Source organism: Vigna unguiculata, chromosome 2, assembly GCF_004118075.2.
Source record: "Vigna unguiculata cultivar IT97K-499-35 chromosome 2, ASM411807v1, whole genome shotgun sequence".
Lineage (NCBI taxonomy): Eukaryota > Viridiplantae > Streptophyta > Magnoliopsida > Fabales > Fabaceae > Vigna > Vigna unguiculata.
This window is the reverse complement of record NC_040280.1, coordinates 29,516,872-29,535,947: the sequence shown is the minus strand read 5'-3', so window position 1 is coordinate 29,535,947 and position 19,076 is coordinate 29,516,872. Positions and strand designations below refer to the sequence as shown.

Below are 19,076 nucleotides of genomic sequence, written 5' to 3'. Positions count from 1 at the left end.
AAGATAAGTGGCAATCAATTATACATTGTAATAATTTGGAAAAAAAAAATTGTCGGTACATGTCCTTTCAAAATTGTATTATTATTTATAAATCTTCTAAGAATGTAGAATTATATATATATATATATATATATATATATATATATATATATATATATATATATAATTCGATGAGAATAAAATAAGTACATTGAAATGGTGAAAAATATAATTTTTTTGAATAAATGTGTTATAGATAGAAAATAGTGTGAAAAAAATTATTATGTTTGTGCCAGAAGAAATAAAAAAATGAAAAAATTTTCTCAATATATACAAGGTAGAAATGTTCTATTAAAGAAAAATAAAGAATACTCCACTTGAACTAGAGAACCAACATGCAAGATGTCAAGCTAGAAGAAAATAGGATTGTAGAATCAGACTTTTACCTCTTAACAATCATTCTATATGAATTTTTAATTCCTTTTATAATTTGTAATTTGAAAATAACTAAAATTTGATATGAAAACGTAACCTCTTTCTTATTTTCTCTATATGTAATTAGTTTGTTGTGTTGAAAATATTCAAGTTGTATTTTCGAATTTGCTTTTTCTAAATGTGATATAATTCTAAGTATTTCTGCTAGAGCATTTTTATTTTTTATTTATTTTTTGATAATTTGCTTGTGCAAAATTTCCTGAAACTAAATAAAGTAAGGATATTTTCTTGGACTAATATCAATAGTTCATAATAACTGTGCATATGATTTTTATCTCTTGGTGTGAAAAATGCTTCAAAGAAATCATATTTATTTATTTGTTTATTTCTTTAAACAATTAATTTATTCAATGTTTTTTTTATTTTAAATTTCTTAACATGTTTAGTTAACTAGAGTCAAATATTTTGTAAGTGAGTTATAAGTTTGTGTCAACTCATAGTTTTCTTTTAGTTATATTTAGAGACTTGTATTGTATAATGAGATATTGTTTAAATGTCTATCCACCATAACCATGTTGACATATACAAACTTATTTTACCTATGAATTGTCAAAATAGCCTAAATTTATAGATTCTGATTAAATTATTTTCTCTTAATAGAACCAAAAAAAAAACTTTTACATTTCCTAATTGATAATTTGTTACATGATAATTTGTTACAGTATAATTTGTTACAGTATCTACTTCAGTGAAGTTATAATTCTCTCATGCTATGATATCTTATATTCCCAAGTTTAATCCACTAGTTATTATCTCACTATGTTGTAAAGTTTTAGAGATTAAGGCATTTATTTGGTTTGAATTTGTTAATAATAATGTAGTCCTTAGGAGACGTAAATACAACACTATGACTAATTGATTTTCTATGAACTTGACTAATCAATTCCTATTTTTATTATCTGTAGACTAATAACAAGAATAGATTTTTTTATCAATAATTATGATGATAAAGAAAAAGATAACCAACGATGAAGATAGAGTAATTATTTTTAAAATGAATTTTTAAGTAACAAAAAAAAACTTACATACAACAAATAATTAATTTAGATGTATTTAAAGTCTTATTTTATCTATAAAACATTAATTTTTTTTTTTATAAAAGTCCACTTACTAAATAACTTAAATGCATCGGAAAAAATTCTTACACGAAAAAATTTAATATTTTAGATATCACTTTGGATATTTACTTATTGAAATATCTCGTTTCAATTAAACAATACAGTACGGTTTAGGGTTTCCCTTCGTTTTCATTTTTAGAGACTTCGTTTTCATTTTTAAAAAAATTAAACAAACATGAGGACATGCCATCACACTTTTGGTGAGGAGTTGGAGAGAAGATGAAAGAGTAACATGGCTTTCGAATTATACAGAGTAGTTTTTGGTTTCGCATTACATAATCCGTGAGTTAATTTTTAAATCTGAAAGTTTTTTCTAAAATAATTTTCAGATAATTTAATCTGAAAAGTTTTAAATGTATAATTGGGGAGATACTTTTAACTTTCCGATTAAACTGAAAAGGGTAAAATAGGAAACTTCATATTCATGGGGGTGCAGAAGAAAATAATGGAGGTGAAGGAAAAATTAGCCCGATCTAATACTATCACAATGTTAACCCATTCTAACGGTGATGGTAATTGAATTTATTTGAAGTGCAGAATATGCAATTATCCCGTTGGTGAAGTGTCTTGCTTTCGTTGTAATAAACTGAAATCAAATTGAAAGCTTCATTACAGAAGAGTGTGGTAAACCATTTAATTTGACTGAGATTTTTCTGTCAATTTTCCACGTAGCAAAAGCCTCATTGCATCCTTCGAGATTAGGCTTACATTCTCACCGATATTTCATAAACCTACGCATCAAACAAAGTACCTTTGAGGACTTGAATTGTCTGAAGTTGAAATTTCAAAATGTCCCCGCATCTTATATCATGTGATTCACCACAACTATTGTAAGTACCTTTTTGAATAAATTTCTTCATAAATATTTCAAAATCAACGATAAAAAAAATGTAAGTCTGACTTAAGAAAAGTATTATAACGTTCTCATTGACACAAAAACTTCATCTCCTAGGAAGATTAAAGATGCAATTGAAAATAAAATAAATCATAAATTGTAAGTAAAATATATTTATTTTAAATAAAAATTAAATATTAACATTAAATTATTGGATAAGAAGAAAAATAATATATAAAATTTCAAATAATAATAATTATATTATTTAATTAAGTTATGTGTGAAATATTTATCAATTTAGTCATTCTTATTAATATCTTTTATCCTCAGTTTTAAATTAATAAAAGCGGGAAATTAAAATGATTAACAAATATTTTTGCAAATATTAAAAAATATATATGATTAGACTAAAACATATTTATAATTTAATACTATTACTTTACTCGATTTTTTTTATCAGCATTACTTTACTTTAAATATTATATATATATATATATATATATATATTTATTTATTTATATTAAGATATTGTTGGAGAGAGACTCCGCTACGGTTTGATTTTTAAGAAAAAAAAATATTTAAATTCACTTAGGTCTCGATTACTAATCAAATATTATTATTTGAATTTATAAAATAACCATGATTTTGTAAATTTTAAAAAAATATATTTAAAAATTAGTAACATATGCAAAAGAACGTGTCACTGATTATTTTAATATTATTTTTGACTTTTCCATGTATAATTTTAAGGTGTCTTAGTTGTGAAAAATTGAAAGTGGTGGTATTGTTTTCTTATTATGCCGAGTGCTATCTGTTTACCTTTCTGAGTTGGAATAGTATTGCAGCCATGGAGGAAAGTCTAGAAGAAGACTACTATGGGATTGAAAATTTGAAAAGTATACTGAAAAGAGTCTATAAAGACAAGGAATGGCCACAAGATTGTATCGAATTAACCGATTCGTCGAAAGTTGCTAAACATGGAATACAACCTCATCAACGTCTTTTACTTTCTCATTTTTGTCATCACTTTAAAACTGTTTTTCAGGAGGTTGAAAAATCCACCACCGGCTCCACCGTCTCTTCCGATAATCGGCAACCTATATCAGCTGAAGAAACAGCCACTCCACCGCGCCTTCCACGGCCTCTCACAGAAATACGGTCCTGTCCTCTCTCTCCGGTTCGGATCTCAACCCATCCTTGTCGTTTCATCAGCATCTGCTGCGGAAGAATGTTTCACCAAAAACGACATCGTTTTCGCTAACCGTTTTCACTCTACCACGACCAAGTATCTCGGCTACAACAACACCATCATCACGGCATCGTCGTACGGCGACCACTGGCGCAACTTGCGTCGTATCAGCTCCCTAGAAATCCTCTCCAATCACCGTCTTAACTCGTTTTTGGGAGTACGAAAGGACGAGACCATGAAACTGCTTCGAAAGATGGTTAAAATCTCTGGTAAAGAAGAATCAGCGAAAGTGGAGCTGAGACCCATGTTTGCAGAACTCACGTTCAACATAGTCATTAGAATGGTGTGTGGAAAACGCTACTACGGTGAGGAATACGACGGCACCACCGCTGAGGAGGCTAAGAAGTTCAGAGAGCTCATGAATGAGATATCGCAATTTGGATTGGGGTCCAACCTCGGAGATTTTGTGCCGCTTTTCAGAATTTTTCGGAGTCACAAAAAGTTACGAAAGGTTGGAGAGAAGCTAGATGCGTTCTTCCAAGGACTCATTGATGAGCATCGGAATAAGAAGGAAAGTTCAAACACCATGATCGAGCATTTGCTTTCCTCACAGAAATCACAACCTGACTATTACACTGACCAGATCATCAAGGGACTTATTATGGTACCTCGTTAATTTACTTTGTACCATGTTATGTTGATTCATTTTTCTGGAACATGACTGTAGTAATGTTGTTTTTAATTTGTTAGGCATTATATGTGGCTGGAACAGAGACTTCCGCTGTAGCATTAGAGTGGGCGATGTCTAATTTGTTGAATCATCCAGAGATATTGGAGAAATTAAGAATTGAAATCGACACGGAAGTTGGAGAAGAGCGTTTGATAGAGGAATCAGACGTTACCAAATTACCATACCTTCAGAATGTTATATCTGAGACGTTACGATTGCATCCACCACTGCCCCTGTTATTGCCCCATTTATCCTCTGAAGATTGCAACGTGGGAGGTTACGACGTGCCACGTAACACCATGTTAATGGTGAATGCGTGGGCCATACATAGGGACCCCAAGCTGTGGGCTGACCCAACAAGCTTTAAGCCTGAGAGGTTTCAGAATGACCCAGTGGCTGCACACAAGTTAATGCCTTTTGGGATGGGAAGGAGGGCATGTCCTGGGGTAGGCATGGCCCAAAGAACTATGGGCTTGACTTTGGGCCTGTTGATTCAATGCTTTGAGTGGAAAAGAGTTGGTGAGGAAGAAATTGACCTGACTGAAGGACGAGGAACTATTGTAGCCAAGGCAATTCCATTGGAGGCCCAATGCAAAGCACGTCCAATTGTTAGCAAGATCTTCTAAATTTGTCTAAAATTTAAGTTGTGGTGAATGTTCAAATTATCGATAACATATTTTTTGTTTCTACAATGTGGAAGTTAAATTCAGTATGTTTTTTAATAAAAAAGGATAAATAAAGAAAATGAGGAATTCTAGGATGCACCATTAGGTAGTGGTGTTTTTTTTTTTTTCTTGCTTTTCTTCTTCTTCGTGTAATGATTAAGGAAAGGAACAATCTATTCAAAATTCTGTCTATGCTTTGCTCGTGTTTTTCTTTACGCTCAAAATCTCTTTATGTAGTTAAAACTTAAAATAGTGTTAAAAATAAACCCTGTTAGTTTTTTATTTTAAAGGATAACCCATCTCATTTGGAGTTATACTGGTTCATTTGGGTTAAATTAAATTTACACATTAAATTTTGAGGTCCAATATTTGATTCATTGTTTCAATATCTAAGTTTAAGGACATCTATATTCTAACAAATAAATGTAAGACTCTAAGATCATGACTATTACAAATAAAAATCTACTTTTACCTTAAATAGTTTTCTTCTTCCAACTTAAAAATTTATAAGTTAAACTTAAAATATTGTCGACGTAAAAATTAAAATAAAATCTTAAAAAAGGAGTTTGTCAGCTCCGTTGCATTAAATCTCAAATAACTGGGAAAACAAAAATGAATTAAAACTGTTGAAATATCCAAAGTTTCATAAAGTTTTTTTTAGAGTTGTTGGATAACATGTTTATTAAAATGGATGATAAAAAAACAAAGATTATATGAATAATATAGTACAACATACTCATTGTTCAGAATAAGGTCTTATGCTTCCATCACATTAACACTATAGGTGTTGTGTGGTATTAGGTCTCACGGCGATTAGATAATAAACTCAAACACTGATTGAAACTTTGAAATGTTGATCACACGCCTGGAATCAAATTAGTAACATTCGAGGAAGAAAGAAAAAAAATCACCCAACAACTAAGAGATATTTAAGACATGTTATTAGAATTAATGTGAATGTTTCTTTTTATAATAAAGATCAGATGAATCCAGAAGGCTACGAGAAAATAACAATAAAAGGATCTTGGACAAAGAAAGAAAAGACATAATTGTTTTAGTTAATGAATCCATATCCTTTGGCTAGAATAATAATTTTGGTGATTTTTAATTGGATTAAATATGTTTTCTTTATTTAAATTTTAATAAAAATTGAAATTAATTTTTTTAAAAATTTATATTAAACTAGTCTCTTAATTATGTAAATATATAGATTTAATTATTTTAATAAAATTTTATTAAATCTATTTAATGTTTCAAACACATCTCATCATAGTATTATAGTTTGTTTATACTGTTTGACATCTACTTAATGTGTTTCAAACTACAACTAAACTTAAAAAATTTGGTTTAAAAATTTAAATTTATGCACTTTTAAAGACAAAAATCTAAATTGATTCAAAATTTTAGTATTAATTATAATTTTTATTCAAAATTAAAGAAAAAAACATTTTATTTATTTATTTATATGAAGTGCATAATTTTCAATCTCATTCATCTGTCTGTGAATTGTCTTGCTTTCTTCGCAAGAAACTTTGAAATCAAATTGAAAACTCGTTCTATAAGTATGTGGAAACAATTTACTTTTCTGAGTTAGAATAATATTATTACTGGCATGAAAATTTGAATAAGACTATTATGAGGTATTGATAACTTGAAAAGTACACTGAAAACAGTGTATAAAGATTAGGAACAACGACAACATTTGTATCGAATTCACTCTTCTGTCGAACTTTGCTAAACATGGAATACAACCTTATGAACATGTTTTACCTTTTCATATTTGTCATCACTTTTAAACTGTTGTTCTTCAGAAAAGGGTTGAAAAATTTACCACCATCTCCACCTTCTCTTCCTCTGATAGGCCACCTCCACATGCTGAAACACCCAATCCATCGCACCTTCCACACGCTCTCACACAAATACGGTCCTATCTTCGCTCTTCGCTTTGGGTATCAACCCGTTCTTGTAGTTTCATCCGCATCCGCAGCAGAAGAATGTTTCACCAAAAACGACATCATCTTTGCAAATCGTTTCAACTCTTCTAAGACCAAATATCTCGCCTTTAACAACACCCTCATCACAGTCTCATCTTACGGCGATCACTGGCGGAACCTACGCCGCATCAGCTCCTTGGAGATCCTCTCCAATCACCGCCTTAATTCCTTTCTGGGAATTCGAAGGGACGAGACCATCAGGCTGCTGCAAAAGCTTGTTAGAGTTTGTAATAAAAGCGATTTCACGAAAGTGGAACTAAGACCAATGTTTGCAGACCTAACTTTCAACACTGTGATGAGAATGGTGTGTGGAAAACGTTACTACGGCGTGGAAGAACACGATGGGACTAACGCTGAAGAGGCTAGGAAATTCAGAGAAGTTATGGATGAGCTGACGCAGTTCGGATTGGGATCCAACCTCGGCGATTTTGTGCCTTTTTTTAGATTGTTCAATTTTAGCGGTGACAAGAAGTTACGAAAGTTCGGGGACAAGCTAAACGCGCTTTTTCAAGGTCTCATAGATGAACATCGGAAGAAGAAAGAAAGTTCGAATACCATGCTAGACCATCTACTTTCCTCACAGCAGTCACAGCCTGAGTATTACACCGATCAAATCATCAAGGGTCTTATTATGGTGAGTGGTTAATTTCAACATCTAACATATACTTGATTTTAACGAGTTATTCGTGAACACGATCTTCAAAAATTTCTGCATATTTTATTGGTTTTGCAGGCGTTAATTGTGGCTGGAACAGAGACTTCTGCTGCAGCGTTGGAGTGGGCAATGTCCCATTTGGCAAACCATCCAGAGGTGTTGGAGAAAGCAAGGATTGAATTGGAAAAGCACGTTGGAGAAGCGCGTTTGGTGGAGGAAATGGATGTTCCCAAATTACAGTACCTTCAGAATATAGTATCAGAAACTCTGCGATTGAATCCACCGGTTCCTATGTTATTACCTCATTTATCCTCGGAAGACTGCACCGTGGGAGGTTACGACGTGCCACGTAATACCGTGTTGATGGTGAACGCCTGGGCCATACACAGGGACCCGGAGTTGTGGGCTGACCCAACGAGTTTTAAGCCCGAGAGGTTTGAGAATGGGCCTGTGAATGGTCACAAGCTGATCCCGTTTGGGTTGGGAAGAAGGGCGTGTCCTGGCGCAGCCATGGCCCAAAAAACTTTGGGCTTAACTTTAAGCTCATTGATTCAATGCTTTGAATGGAAGAGAATCGGCGAAGAAGAAGTTGACCTGAGTGAAGGAGAAGGAACAGTAGTGCGGAAGGCCGTTCCTCTGAAGCTGCAATGCAAACCTCGTTCAATCATGACCAACAATTTCCTATTTTCTCTCAAATCCCCTTAAATTACATTAACCTAATCAGTTATCACGTCTTTATTTTTTTTATATTAGTGTATAAATAAAAAACTCTTTTGTAGTGCTACTATGTGAAGTCTATAAAGAAAAAGTAAATTAAGGGAGGGGAAAGAAAAGATTTCGCTAAGTATGAAAACATTGATAATGCATTTCTAAACGGGATGGAAAATGGGTCAGGCCCGTCGGGCCAGCCCGCCAAAAAAGGCGGGTCGGGTTGAAATTTCCAACCCGTCAAATCCACTGCAATTCGGCTCGTCTGGTCCGTCAGTTTAGCGGGCCAAAACAGGTCAGTCCGCATGGCGGTCTGCCAACCTGTTTTTGTTTTTTGTTTTTAATTTTTTTATGTTTAAAATAAAAAATAATTAAAAAATAATTATTTTTATATTATATAAATAAATTTATATATAAACAAAATTTTAATAAAAAGTTAAAAAAAGAAAAAAAAGTAAAAGAAGTAAAAAAAAAGATGGGCCAGACCGTCGGCCCACCAGCCCGCCCGAAAATGGGACGAATTACAATTTTTGGTCCGTTTATTGATGGCGGACCAGTCCGGCCCAACCCACTTTTGACGGGCCACAGGCAGACCGGACTGACTCGTTTTGATATTCCTACTTCTATGGCATTGAAGGTATAATGAAATAAATTTAAATTTGATCGTTTACGTAATTTTATAAATTACTTAAAAATAACAATCATCTTTTAAGATTAAAAATAATACATGTGTATTAGAAAAACTTAGATATTGAAAATTTTGAGTCTTATATTTATATGTTTGAAAACTCAGAATATATTTATATGTTATAACATAGGTTTAATTCTAACACATACTCAAAATTTTCTCTTTCTTTTATTGTTTTATTAAACTCGTCGTCAAACTTAAATACATCTCCTTATTGTTTAGACTCCTTACATTCTTTATCATAACATTAAGAAGATAACAAAATACAGACTAACATTTAAAAATAAATTTGATGATCTCATGAAAAATTAACCTAAAAAACCAAATAAGATTAAATTTAATGATCCAATCAACATTCATTTGAATTGTCACCACATAATCTATTAAATTAATTAATAGTTAATTTTAACATATATAAATATTATTTATTTATAGTTTTTTTAAAATACTTATACTTCAATTATTTTTATAAGTTGTGTTGATTTCTAATGTGAGTAAATAATCTCCCATTCAATAGAGTATTCTCATAATATTCTTCGATTAAGAATAATCGGTGAGACACCAAATAAAAAAATATACATAGACTTTTTCATTGACTGTGTGATTAAATTTGTATTTTAGTTAATTTGGTCAGTGGTTATTAGTAAAATAAGTAAAGATATAAATAAGCATTCCGTCCGTACTTCTTACGTGTATTTGTTTTGTCATTTTTTTTTTTAAGTAGGTTTTGGTATTACTCGTTATTGACGAGGATCATCTTGGTATTGGTTACCAAAATGATATTTTAACTTGTAGTACTTCATTTTTTATTTGAACCCTACCTGGTCTCAAATGTTGTTACTTAAATATGGAGAATTTTTTATAGTGAACTCTAATTATGATGTTTGGATCTAAACAAAGGTTCATTTGCACCGTTAATTAGGTGTGCAAGAACACAAATATTAGTAATATGAAAGAGACAAAAAATGATAATATTTTCTTTCACAAAAACTTACCTTTACAATTACAATTCCTTAGGACATTCCTAAATTAAATTATACAACAAAAAATTATTCTGGTTTCTTATCTCAACAAATGATTGAATTGCTGCTTATTACATTTGGTTTTTGGTTTCGGTAGCAAGATAGTTAGATAATATTTCTTTTACGAAAAAAATCCCAACTGGAAATTTTTTTTAAAAAATATAATTTTCTACATTGATTGTCAGCATTATTTATAACCATCATAACTTTATATTCACATATTGTATTGCAACGGGCTCAATCATTACTGATATAGGTATTATTTGAACATTTTAATTCTGCTAATTATATATATATATATATATTACAATTAAATAAAATTATTTTTATTAAAATGAGTTGCTAATGTACTTGAAACATCAAAATGGTGGCAACCAACAACCCCTCCATGTGTATTGATGCTTGCATTTTATACTTCAGAAAAAAATAGACACTTACTTATATTTGTGAATAAAGTTTATAAGGAATAATAAATAAATAAATAAATAAATATATTTATTTAATAGATATTTAAAAATAATGGAGTACAGTTTTTAATGATTCACTTGTTTGGGGCTAATGTTATAGTATGAACTTGATATTACTCGTTAGTAGTTGTAAGTAAATTTTATTTTAGTATGTTTAACAAAATTTAATGATAAATAATATAGTTTCTGATATAAAAAATTAATCATTGAAATTTTGTTTAATATTTGAATTTATTTATTTAAATATATGAAATTAAAGTTATTTTAATAAAATTAAATTTTCTAAATTTATATTTCAATATATAATTTTTTAAAAGATGAAATTTATCATTATTAGTATTTTAATATATAATTTTATTGAAAATTTATTTTAAAATTATTTATTATCTGAATTTATATTTTAATAACTTACTTTTAGATAATTTAATTGAAAATCCGCAGATTGGTTTAAATGTAGTTGGACGTAAACGTAATGCAGCGATTTTTTCTTTTCTATAGGACGGTGGTTGCATTGCCATTTATATCTTGCCAACCTTTCTTTTTCTCACATCTACATCACAAAACAATTCTGATTACTATTATTTTATCGTTTTTGTAACATTTGATCTGAAATATACTCTTGTCTCTCATTTTTATTGTTAAAATAATTAAATCGAGGATTTAATTATCTCTATATACACACATATACTGTTACTGTTACAGACTCTGCTAAAGAAGCCGGACATGGAAGAGCACCTTACCAAGATTATTTCCTTTCTTGTTATCTTGGTAAGCATAAAACTAGTATTCTTCAGAAAAAGACAAAAAAACCCACCACCAAGTCCACCATCTCTTCCGGTAATAGGCAACCTTCACCAGCTGAAACTGCCAGTACACCGCACCTTCCATGTCCTCTCACAGAAATACGGTTCTATTTTCTCTTTCCGGTTCGGCTCACAACCGGTCCTCGTCGTTTCATCTGCATCCGCCGCCGAAGAATGTTTCACCACAAACGACATCATATTCGCGAATCGTTTCCGTTCTATCAAGACCAAGTTCCTCGGCTACGACAACACCATTCTTTTAGCAGCATCCTACGGCGACCACTGGCGGAACCTGCGACGCATCAGCTCCCTCGAGATCCTCTCCTCTCATCGTCTTAACTCCTTTTCGGGAATCCGAATCGACGAGACTCTCAAGATGCTCCAAATTCTGGCTCGACATTCCAACAAAGAAGAGTTCACGAGAGTGGAGTTGAGGTCCATGTTCGCGGATCTCACATTCAACACTATCATGAGGATGGTGTGTGGAAAACGCTACTACGGCTCCGAATACGATGGGACCAACGCTGAGGAGGCTATGAAGTTCAGAGACCTCATGAATGAGATGGCCCAGTTCGGGTTGGGATCGCACCTCGGAGATTTTGTGCCTGTCTTCAGATGGTTCGATTTTAGCCGTAGCCACACGAAGTTACGAAAAGTTGGAGAGAAGATGGACGCGCTGTTTCAAGAACTCATTGACGAACATCGCAACAAAGAGCAACATTCAAACACCATGATAGGACGTCTGCTGCATTTACAAGAGTCGCAGCCTGAGTATTACACCGACCAAATTATCAAAGGCCTTATAATGGTACTTTTCTAACTCTTAGATTTTTGCAGGATTCGTAGTTTACAGACTCTTTTTTTGCAGGTGTTGATTGTGGCTGGAACAGAGACTTCCGCTATAGCATTAGAGTGGGCCATGTCAAATTTGTTGAACAATCCAGAAGTGTTGGAAAAAGCAAGGATTGAATTGGACACCCTGATTGGAGAAGAGTGTTTGATGAAGGAAGAGGATGTAAGCAAATTACAGTACCTTCAGAATATAATCTCTGAGACTCTGCGATTGCATCCTCCAGCGCCAATGCTATTGCCCCATTTCTCCTACGAAGATTGCACGGTGGGAGGGTATGATGTACCAGGCAACACCATGTTAATGGTGAATGCATGGGCCATACATAGGGATCCGGAGCTGTGGGTTGACCCAACAAGCTTCAAGCCGGAGAGGTTTGAGGATGGTCCCACAGACATATTGAAGCTAATGCCTTTTGGGTTGGGGAGGAGAGCGTGTCCCGGTGCAGCCATGGCACAAAAAACTTTGAACTTGACTCTGGGTTCGTTGATTCAATGCTTTGAATGGGAAAGGATCGGAGATGAGGAAGTTGACATGACAGAAGGACGGGGAACTCTGGTGCCCAAGGCCATTCCATTGGAGGCCAAATGCAAACCGCGTCCAATCATTAGCAAGAATTCTGATTTTTCCCTTGATTGTTCATTAATGCACAATCACATCATCGCGTTGAATTATGCATTGGTGTGTATTTATTCATTTGGAAAAATATCCAGAATGCGTGTATAATTAGTATGTGTGTACTTTCAATAAATGGGACTTGAGAGTAAACTTTAAATGTGTATTCAAGTGTAAGAACAAATTTCACTGGTGCAATTAGACTAATTGTCTATTTGAACTGAGTAGACAAAGTGTGCACTTGAACTACTTCAATTATTTTCATAATCTTTAATCATGTGAGTGATATTTCTCTCTTACAACAACAGTTGTACCCCACACCTCATCTCTTATAAAGAAACAGACATATATAATGAGAAAAAGTCGGTAGAAAATACACCATTTTCACCTAGAAATAGCAGATCAAGTGCACTCGCTTCTATTTGGCTTTGTGGAGACGAAAACCTGTTACAACTTACAATATAAAAAAACATCAGGTTATTTATTCAATTCAACATCAAACATACATAATACAAATTACATGTTTATATAATAAACACTCTATTTCTCTGTACCTGATAATCATCACAGCTAGGAACCCAGTCGTTGGTGGCAGGGTTGCTTCTATATCCTCTGGGTTGGATTTCTGTTTCAACTGCATTAACATGGCTATCGAGCAACTCAATCTTATACCCACCTTCCTCTCCTTCTCTTACAACCTTTATGAATCCACTCCCAGTCTGTTCAACAACGAAAAAAGAGAAACTGAATCGCATAGTAATTTTTTTTTTTAAATCACAAAAATTAAACTCAGAAGCTTCAATTTGATTTAATTAATTGTGGATCCAGAAAGGGATTGATCACGAACCGTGTGATGCTCTTTGTCAACGGACGCCAATTCTTTATAGTACTGCGTCTCCACAAATTCATCCTGTGCATTCGCCACCCCCTCTGTTGAAATTATATCCTGTCAATTTTAGCAGTTATCAGAAAAACACACACCAAAAACTCTTCTTATTCTTTGATAATCGATTGAGAGAGAGAGGTTATAGAGACGTGAGAGCTAGACTGAAGAGATTGAAATTTATGAAGCTCCGGAATATCGTTGTTAGAGAGGGAGTGGTTAACGGCGTGTGGCGATCCGGGTTCGCTTCTGTTGGGTTTGACGGGTCGGCCGGGTTGCAAGGCATCGAAATGGGCTCTGATCTCATAAGCGATCCTCAATTGCTCCTCCGCATCCAAAACCTCGTCGCTCCGGCTGGGCTTCGTCGTCGTCAATTGCGACATCGTCGCTATTTTTTCTCTACCAAACCGAACACCGAATCGGGTGGTGAATGCTATATACGTGTGAAGAGAGGGTGTAGGGGTAGAGAGGACAATGAAAATGGTAAACGTAGATAGATAGTGACAAAACAATATTATATGATATCGACAGCACCAAAATGAAACCATGGGCCTTCAAACTTCAAACCACCGTTTTCGTAGGCATGCTTTGAATGGGCTTAAAAAAAAAAAAAAACTCCCAATGGAGGACACGTAAGTCTTGTCATATTAAATAATACTATAGTAAATAACTCTAATTTTATTTAACTAGTCGTGTATATTTCTATTAATCAGATTAACATAAATATATGCAATGGAATACTGGTACGATTTTCATATTTACTGTAAAATATTTCAAAATGTTTAATTAAACTAAAAACAGTATCATACGCTTAAATCACGTACTACATGCATTCGGCACGATCACATATTGATTTGGTCCATTTACGTACTCAATTTTAGTTTCTGCATTACGGCCATGGATGGTGCTATAAGTTAAAAGAATGTTCAAGTTGTTATTTCATGTGCAGAACAAGAACATATATATTTTTGTTCTGAGAATATAAATATACACGAACATGTCTAAATATGATATTAACAATGTTTACACATTTTTCATATATGTACAACTGATATCTATTACACAAACGGGTAAAGAAAATAATTGACGGCAGCGATCATGAAGTGAAACATGGTGTTAATGACCTGAACCTCTCGTGCTTGGCCCTGAAGACATGGTGTTGACTTGACTCTCAATCAAAAGACGGGTTCTTATGGCCTTGGCTTTCGTCACTGAAAGTGTAAACTGTGGTTGATTCTTGATAGGTTTATGGTGAGTGAGGTTTTGTTGTGGTGCAAGGACTCTAGAATTTACAAGGGTTGGCATTGTGACAAGCAACAGTGTGAGAACTGCCATAAGTGAAATGGAGAGTCTCATTATTCTTCTTGTGTTGGCTGAATTGTTGGCTTCAAAACTCTTTGAAAGTGGCAGGAGTGTTTATACCCTAATAAAGAGACGTGAGGGGACAGAAAATATTACTTTTGGCATCTTGAACGACCAAGCCAAACCAATGGTGTTTACTTTTGAAGTAAATGAACGGTGGAGGGCTTTGATGGGGTGGGACCCGTTAAGGGATGTTTGGGTGGATGAAGAGTTTCTGAATACAAAATGAATCACTGTTCATGGACATTCAAGGGGTGTAGACATTCCTAAAGACATGGGAAAAGAAGAAAAATAAAATAAAGGGTTTCAGATGAATATTTCACTATTTCAAATATCAGCCGGCACTCATTAGATCTTAAAACGGTTTAGAAATGGGATAAATATATTTATTTATTTATTTAAAGTGTTATTGTCCTGTGTTGGATATTTCATATTCATCATACACAAATTCGGTTTATAATATATAAGGGAGTGTAAATTTTATCTTACAATCCAATTTTGTAGAGTTAAATTATGCTTAAAGTTTATTTCTTAACATAGCATAAAAATCATGAGTTTGAACTCATCTTAACAAAATTTGTTATTTGTTCAATTTATCGTCTCATCCGCTATCGAAAGATTTGTTTTTGTTTATTAACTTATCGTATCACTCATTATCGAACCACTACCGAATCACCCATTAATATTTAATCTCATAGTAGTTATATATATAACTTGGTGTGCATAGAGGGTTGAAGATCATTTTACATTGATTAGAAAATAGGTAAGTTTATAATATATAAAGGGTGCAAACTTCACTTTATAAGTTTTGTATGATTGAATTGAATTAGACTTAGAATCCAGTTCTTATCATCATCTTCCGCCACACCAAATAAGCCTCAGGCTTAGGAGTCGAGGCCAAGTATAATTTAAATATATTTTTCTCTCTTCACCCTCTAAGACGTTTTTTAAGAACAAAATTGTGATGGAACTTCACGCTACAAAATAAACAATACCTTGGAAACACAATTATTATTATTAACGATGGTTGTCGGACGTACTTGGGTCGGATCGGAAGAGTCTAAAATTAAACCTTTGAGAGTATAAAATCTGAGTAGAGAATATTTCTACTTGGTAGTGAAACAAAGAGGATCTTTGGTTCCAAGATTTGAGTGCAAATGTTTGAATGTATAGGGTGGAAAAGTGAGTAGCAGATGCAAAAGTAACGGTGGAATCAATGTGGAAGGGTCATTAGCGACTAGTAAACTCAGTATTTGTACTTGGGTTCACATTCCCCTAACAATCAAAAAGATTGCAAGATTCTCAATTATTTTTCTCACGTGGATGCCAAGTTTTAGATCAAATTTCACTGGTTCTCCTGCCTTTTAATATTTAATCATTATCAACGACACCAATTTTTTTAGTATTTAACTTTTCATTTTCTTTACCATTATATTTTCCATCTCAAGACTCTTCTTCTGGTAGAGTTCCAAACGTTAGTTTATTGCATTTTTTAGAAACCGTAGGTGCAATAAAGCAGAATAATGTTTTGTGGTGGGTATGTTAAAAATAAATTGAGATATTTCGTCCACTTAGAATAAATGAGTTCATCATTTTAATATACTATTTGTTTACTGCTAAATGGGTATAAATAAAATCGTTTCATAATTTACAAAAATGAAAAAGAGTAAGATTCTAATTTACCAACATTAAGACAAATAGTTAATTTAATATATTAATAGTAATAAATTTGTTTTAATTTTTTTCAGAATTTTATTGACCACTATTTCTTGTATACAATAGGTGATATATATTACAACCACAACTTTACCTATAATACAATATTAATTACGTAATTTTAAACATCAAAATTTCAAATTAATATATATATATATATATATATATATATATATATATATATATACACGTAAAAGTCTACAAAAATACATATATTAATTTATATAGTTCTTTGGTCAACATGATTAAAGGATTATCAATTACATCAAATAAAATAGTGTAATTAGCCATCTACACTTAGAATATTTGTATTGAATACATACTATATTTTAATAATAACTTTTTGGTAATTATTGACATTCGTAAAAATTAAACTAACATTACACGTATTCTCAAATTTATATTTATGCAGTTCTTTGGTCAACATGATTAAAGAATTATCAAATACATCTAATGAAATAGTGTAACTAGCTATCCACACTTTAGAATATTTGTATTGAATAATATATACTACATTTTAATAGTAACTTTTTGGTCATTATTGACATTCGAAAAAATTAAACTAATATTACACGTATTCTGATTCACAACATATTATTAATCACAGTTCACATTTTGTCATCAACCTCCGTTATTTATTTGTAAATATTTTATTTACTTATGTACATTATACAAACATTTTAATCATTTTTAGTTCAAACAATTATACTAAAGATATTATCTTTGAAACATATTCCATTGATCTAGTAAAATTTAATCCATCAAGGGAATTAATTATAAAATATCTCAAATGTTTTTGGATCTTGCTAGTCGAATTCTGACAAATTAATTTAGATTGTTTTCAATTTATATTTTGAGACAATTGATGGATGACAAAATGGTGTATCCAATTTCGGGACAAGCAGAATCCTCATTCGTGGTCTCAATCGTATTTCAAAAATTAAAGGAAAGGGCCTCACCTTTACGAATCTGCCTTTTCTTCACCGAAAGTTACATTTATTTTTCCCGAACACCTTATATTGCTCCAAATAAAGAACTCGAAAACTGTTTATTTAATTAATTATTGTTGTTATTATTATTATTAAATCACAAATTGTCTTTTGTCGTTCCCTCGGTTCATATCAACCACGATGTCAATAATGTTCAATAGAATGAATGATCGCGTTTCTTAAGTATTATCTGTTCTGAAATGTATAGTTTCATCGTAGAATTTTATTTTTAAAAAGCGTTTCGGAGGATGATAAAAAGAAAAATATTTAAATTATATTTAATTTAAACTTTTAAAATGATATGAAATTATTGAATGTACCGAACATATTTGGAAAAAATAATTAAGCTTGTATAACCAAAAAACAACATATGAGTCCTCTTCTGTAAAATAACGTTGAGCCTCAAATAGGTGTTTTTATATTTATATTGTTCCAAAATAGGCCTTCTCTTATAATACGGGCCAGCGCTGCTTAAAAGAAACAAACCCATACGATTTTATCTTTCTGCATCCCATAGTTTATAACGGCACTCCGACGAAGTTCAAAAACAAGAGGAATTTTTGAAAAAATGATTTCCGAAATAAAAATGCTGGAATGGAATTTTTTAAACAAACTGAACATAAATAATAGGTTAAAATACTAATTTACAAAAATAAAAACCTAATTAAAACTAATAAAAATACGAGAACCAAATTGAAATTCTGCGACAAAAACGAGGATAAACGGAATATTTTAACCTAAATAATACATTTCATTTCCGAAACATGGCTTTTGAAATATGAAATATATTTTGGAAGAGACTTTTTAAAATATAAATGAGAGATTTTAAAACGAGACTTTTCTTAGAATTTATTTCTTTAACGAAAATGAAAATGTAACAACTATACCGGCACAACAACAACACAGCAGCATCATAATACCGAAAGAGATGATTTTTTTTTTCTTATTTGTATGGCGTGGAGTTAGTAACAAGGAGAGTGCAAGAAGAAAAACTACTAATAGAACATTAAATCAACCCAATCTTGTCTAACTACTGAGTACCAAATATCACTCTTCATTCACTTTCTTCTTCCTTTAATAGTATTTTCCGACATTTCTTAAACGGGTGGATAAATTTTTCATATGCTTCTTAAAAAAAAAGACACTAAAATAATCATTTTACACACATACTTTAGTTTAGAACGAATTTTATTTTTCTCCTGAAAATGATTACCTTAAAGTTGATCTAAATTTTCTTTTTATTTTGTTAGGTATTTGGGTATCATGAAAGCAAAATTTTAATCCGAGCCATCTTTTCCTATTAGTTTGTTATG

At 32.1% G+C, this 19,076-nt stretch overlaps 4 protein-coding genes across 5 annotated transcripts; 3 read left to right on the top strand and 1 right to left on the bottom strand.

The window, feature by feature from the left end:
- Positions 1–3,268: 3,268 nt before the first annotated feature.
- On the top strand, positions 3,269–5,175 carry LOC114174265 (cytochrome P450 81E8-like). The gene is made up of 2 exons (XM_028059076.1): positions 3,269–4,280; positions 4,367–5,175. The coding sequence occupies exons 1-2, from the start codon at positions 3,405–3,407 to the stop codon at positions 4,970–4,972; spliced, it is 1,482 nt and encodes a 493-aa protein (XP_027914877.1). The 5' UTR covers positions 3,269–3,404; the 3' UTR covers positions 4,973–5,175.
- A 1,576-nt stretch (positions 5,176–6,751) lies between these two features.
- LOC114174626 (cytochrome P450 81E8-like) lies at positions 6,752–8,365 on the top strand. The gene is made up of 2 exons (XM_028059454.1): positions 6,752–7,639; positions 7,739–8,365. Exons 1-2 carry the CDS (start codon positions 6,752–6,754, stop codon positions 8,363–8,365), a joined length of 1,515 nt encoding a protein of 504 aa, XP_027915255.1.
- Positions 8,366–11,114: 2,749 nt separating this feature from the next.
- LOC114173717 (cytochrome P450 81E8-like) lies at positions 11,115–13,087 on the top strand. Its single transcript, XM_028058274.1, has 2 exons — positions 11,115–12,156; positions 12,217–13,087. The coding sequence occupies exons 1-2, from the start codon at positions 11,269–11,271 to the stop codon at positions 12,922–12,924; spliced, it is 1,596 nt and encodes a 531-aa protein (XP_027914075.1). The 5' UTR covers positions 11,115–11,268; the 3' UTR covers positions 12,925–13,087.
- Positions 12,963–14,177, bottom strand: LOC114173718. Of its 2 annotated transcripts, none has more exons than XM_028058275.1 (4): positions 13,849–14,176; positions 13,661–13,759; positions 13,368–13,532; positions 12,963–13,257 (listed from the first exon to the last, which is right to left on the bottom strand). In XM_028058275.1, exons 1-4 carry the CDS (start codon positions 14,077–14,079, stop codon positions 13,216–13,218), a joined length of 537 nt encoding a protein of 178 aa, XP_027914076.1. In that variant the 5' UTR covers positions 14,080–14,176; the 3' UTR covers positions 12,963–13,215. The 2 variants fall into 2 exon arrangements, with proteins under 2 accessions (XP_027914076.1, XP_027914077.1); XM_028058276.1 differs by having other exon boundaries at positions 12,998–13,266; positions 13,849–14,177.
- Positions 14,178–19,076: the final 4,899 nt, after the last annotated feature.

Coding starts and splice junctions, on each gene's coding strand:
- LOC114174265 (XM_028059076.1), top strand. CDS start 3,405: ATGGAATACAACCTCATCAACGTCTTTTACTTTCTCATTTTTGTCATC. Junction 4,281..4,366: donor TCATCAAGGGACTTATTATG/GTACCTCGTTAA, acceptor TTAATTTGTTAG/GCATTATATGTGGCTGGAAC.
- LOC114174626 (XM_028059454.1), top strand. CDS start 6,752: ATGGAATACAACCTTATGAACATGTTTTACCTTTTCATATTTGTCATC. Junction 7,640..7,738: donor TCATCAAGGGTCTTATTATG/GTGAGTGGTTAA, acceptor TTGGTTTTGCAG/GCGTTAATTGTGGCTGGAAC.
- LOC114173718 (XM_028058275.1), bottom strand. CDS start 14,079: ATGTCGCAATTGACGACGACGAAGCCCAGCCGGAGCGACGAGGTTTTG. Junction 13,533..13,660: donor TTGACAAAGAGCATCACACG/GTTCGTGATCAA, acceptor GTTGTTGAACAG/ACTGGGAGTGGATTCATAAA. Junction 13,258..13,367: donor CTAGCTGTGATGATTATCAG/GTACAGAGAAAT, acceptor AAGTTGTAACAG/GTTTTCGTCTCCACAAAGCC.
- LOC114173717 (XM_028058274.1), top strand. CDS start 11,269: ATGGAAGAGCACCTTACCAAGATTATTTCCTTTCTTGTTATCTTGGTA. Junction 12,157..12,216: donor TTATCAAAGGCCTTATAATG/GTACTTTTCTAA, acceptor CTTTTTTTGCAG/GTGTTGATTGTGGCTGGAAC.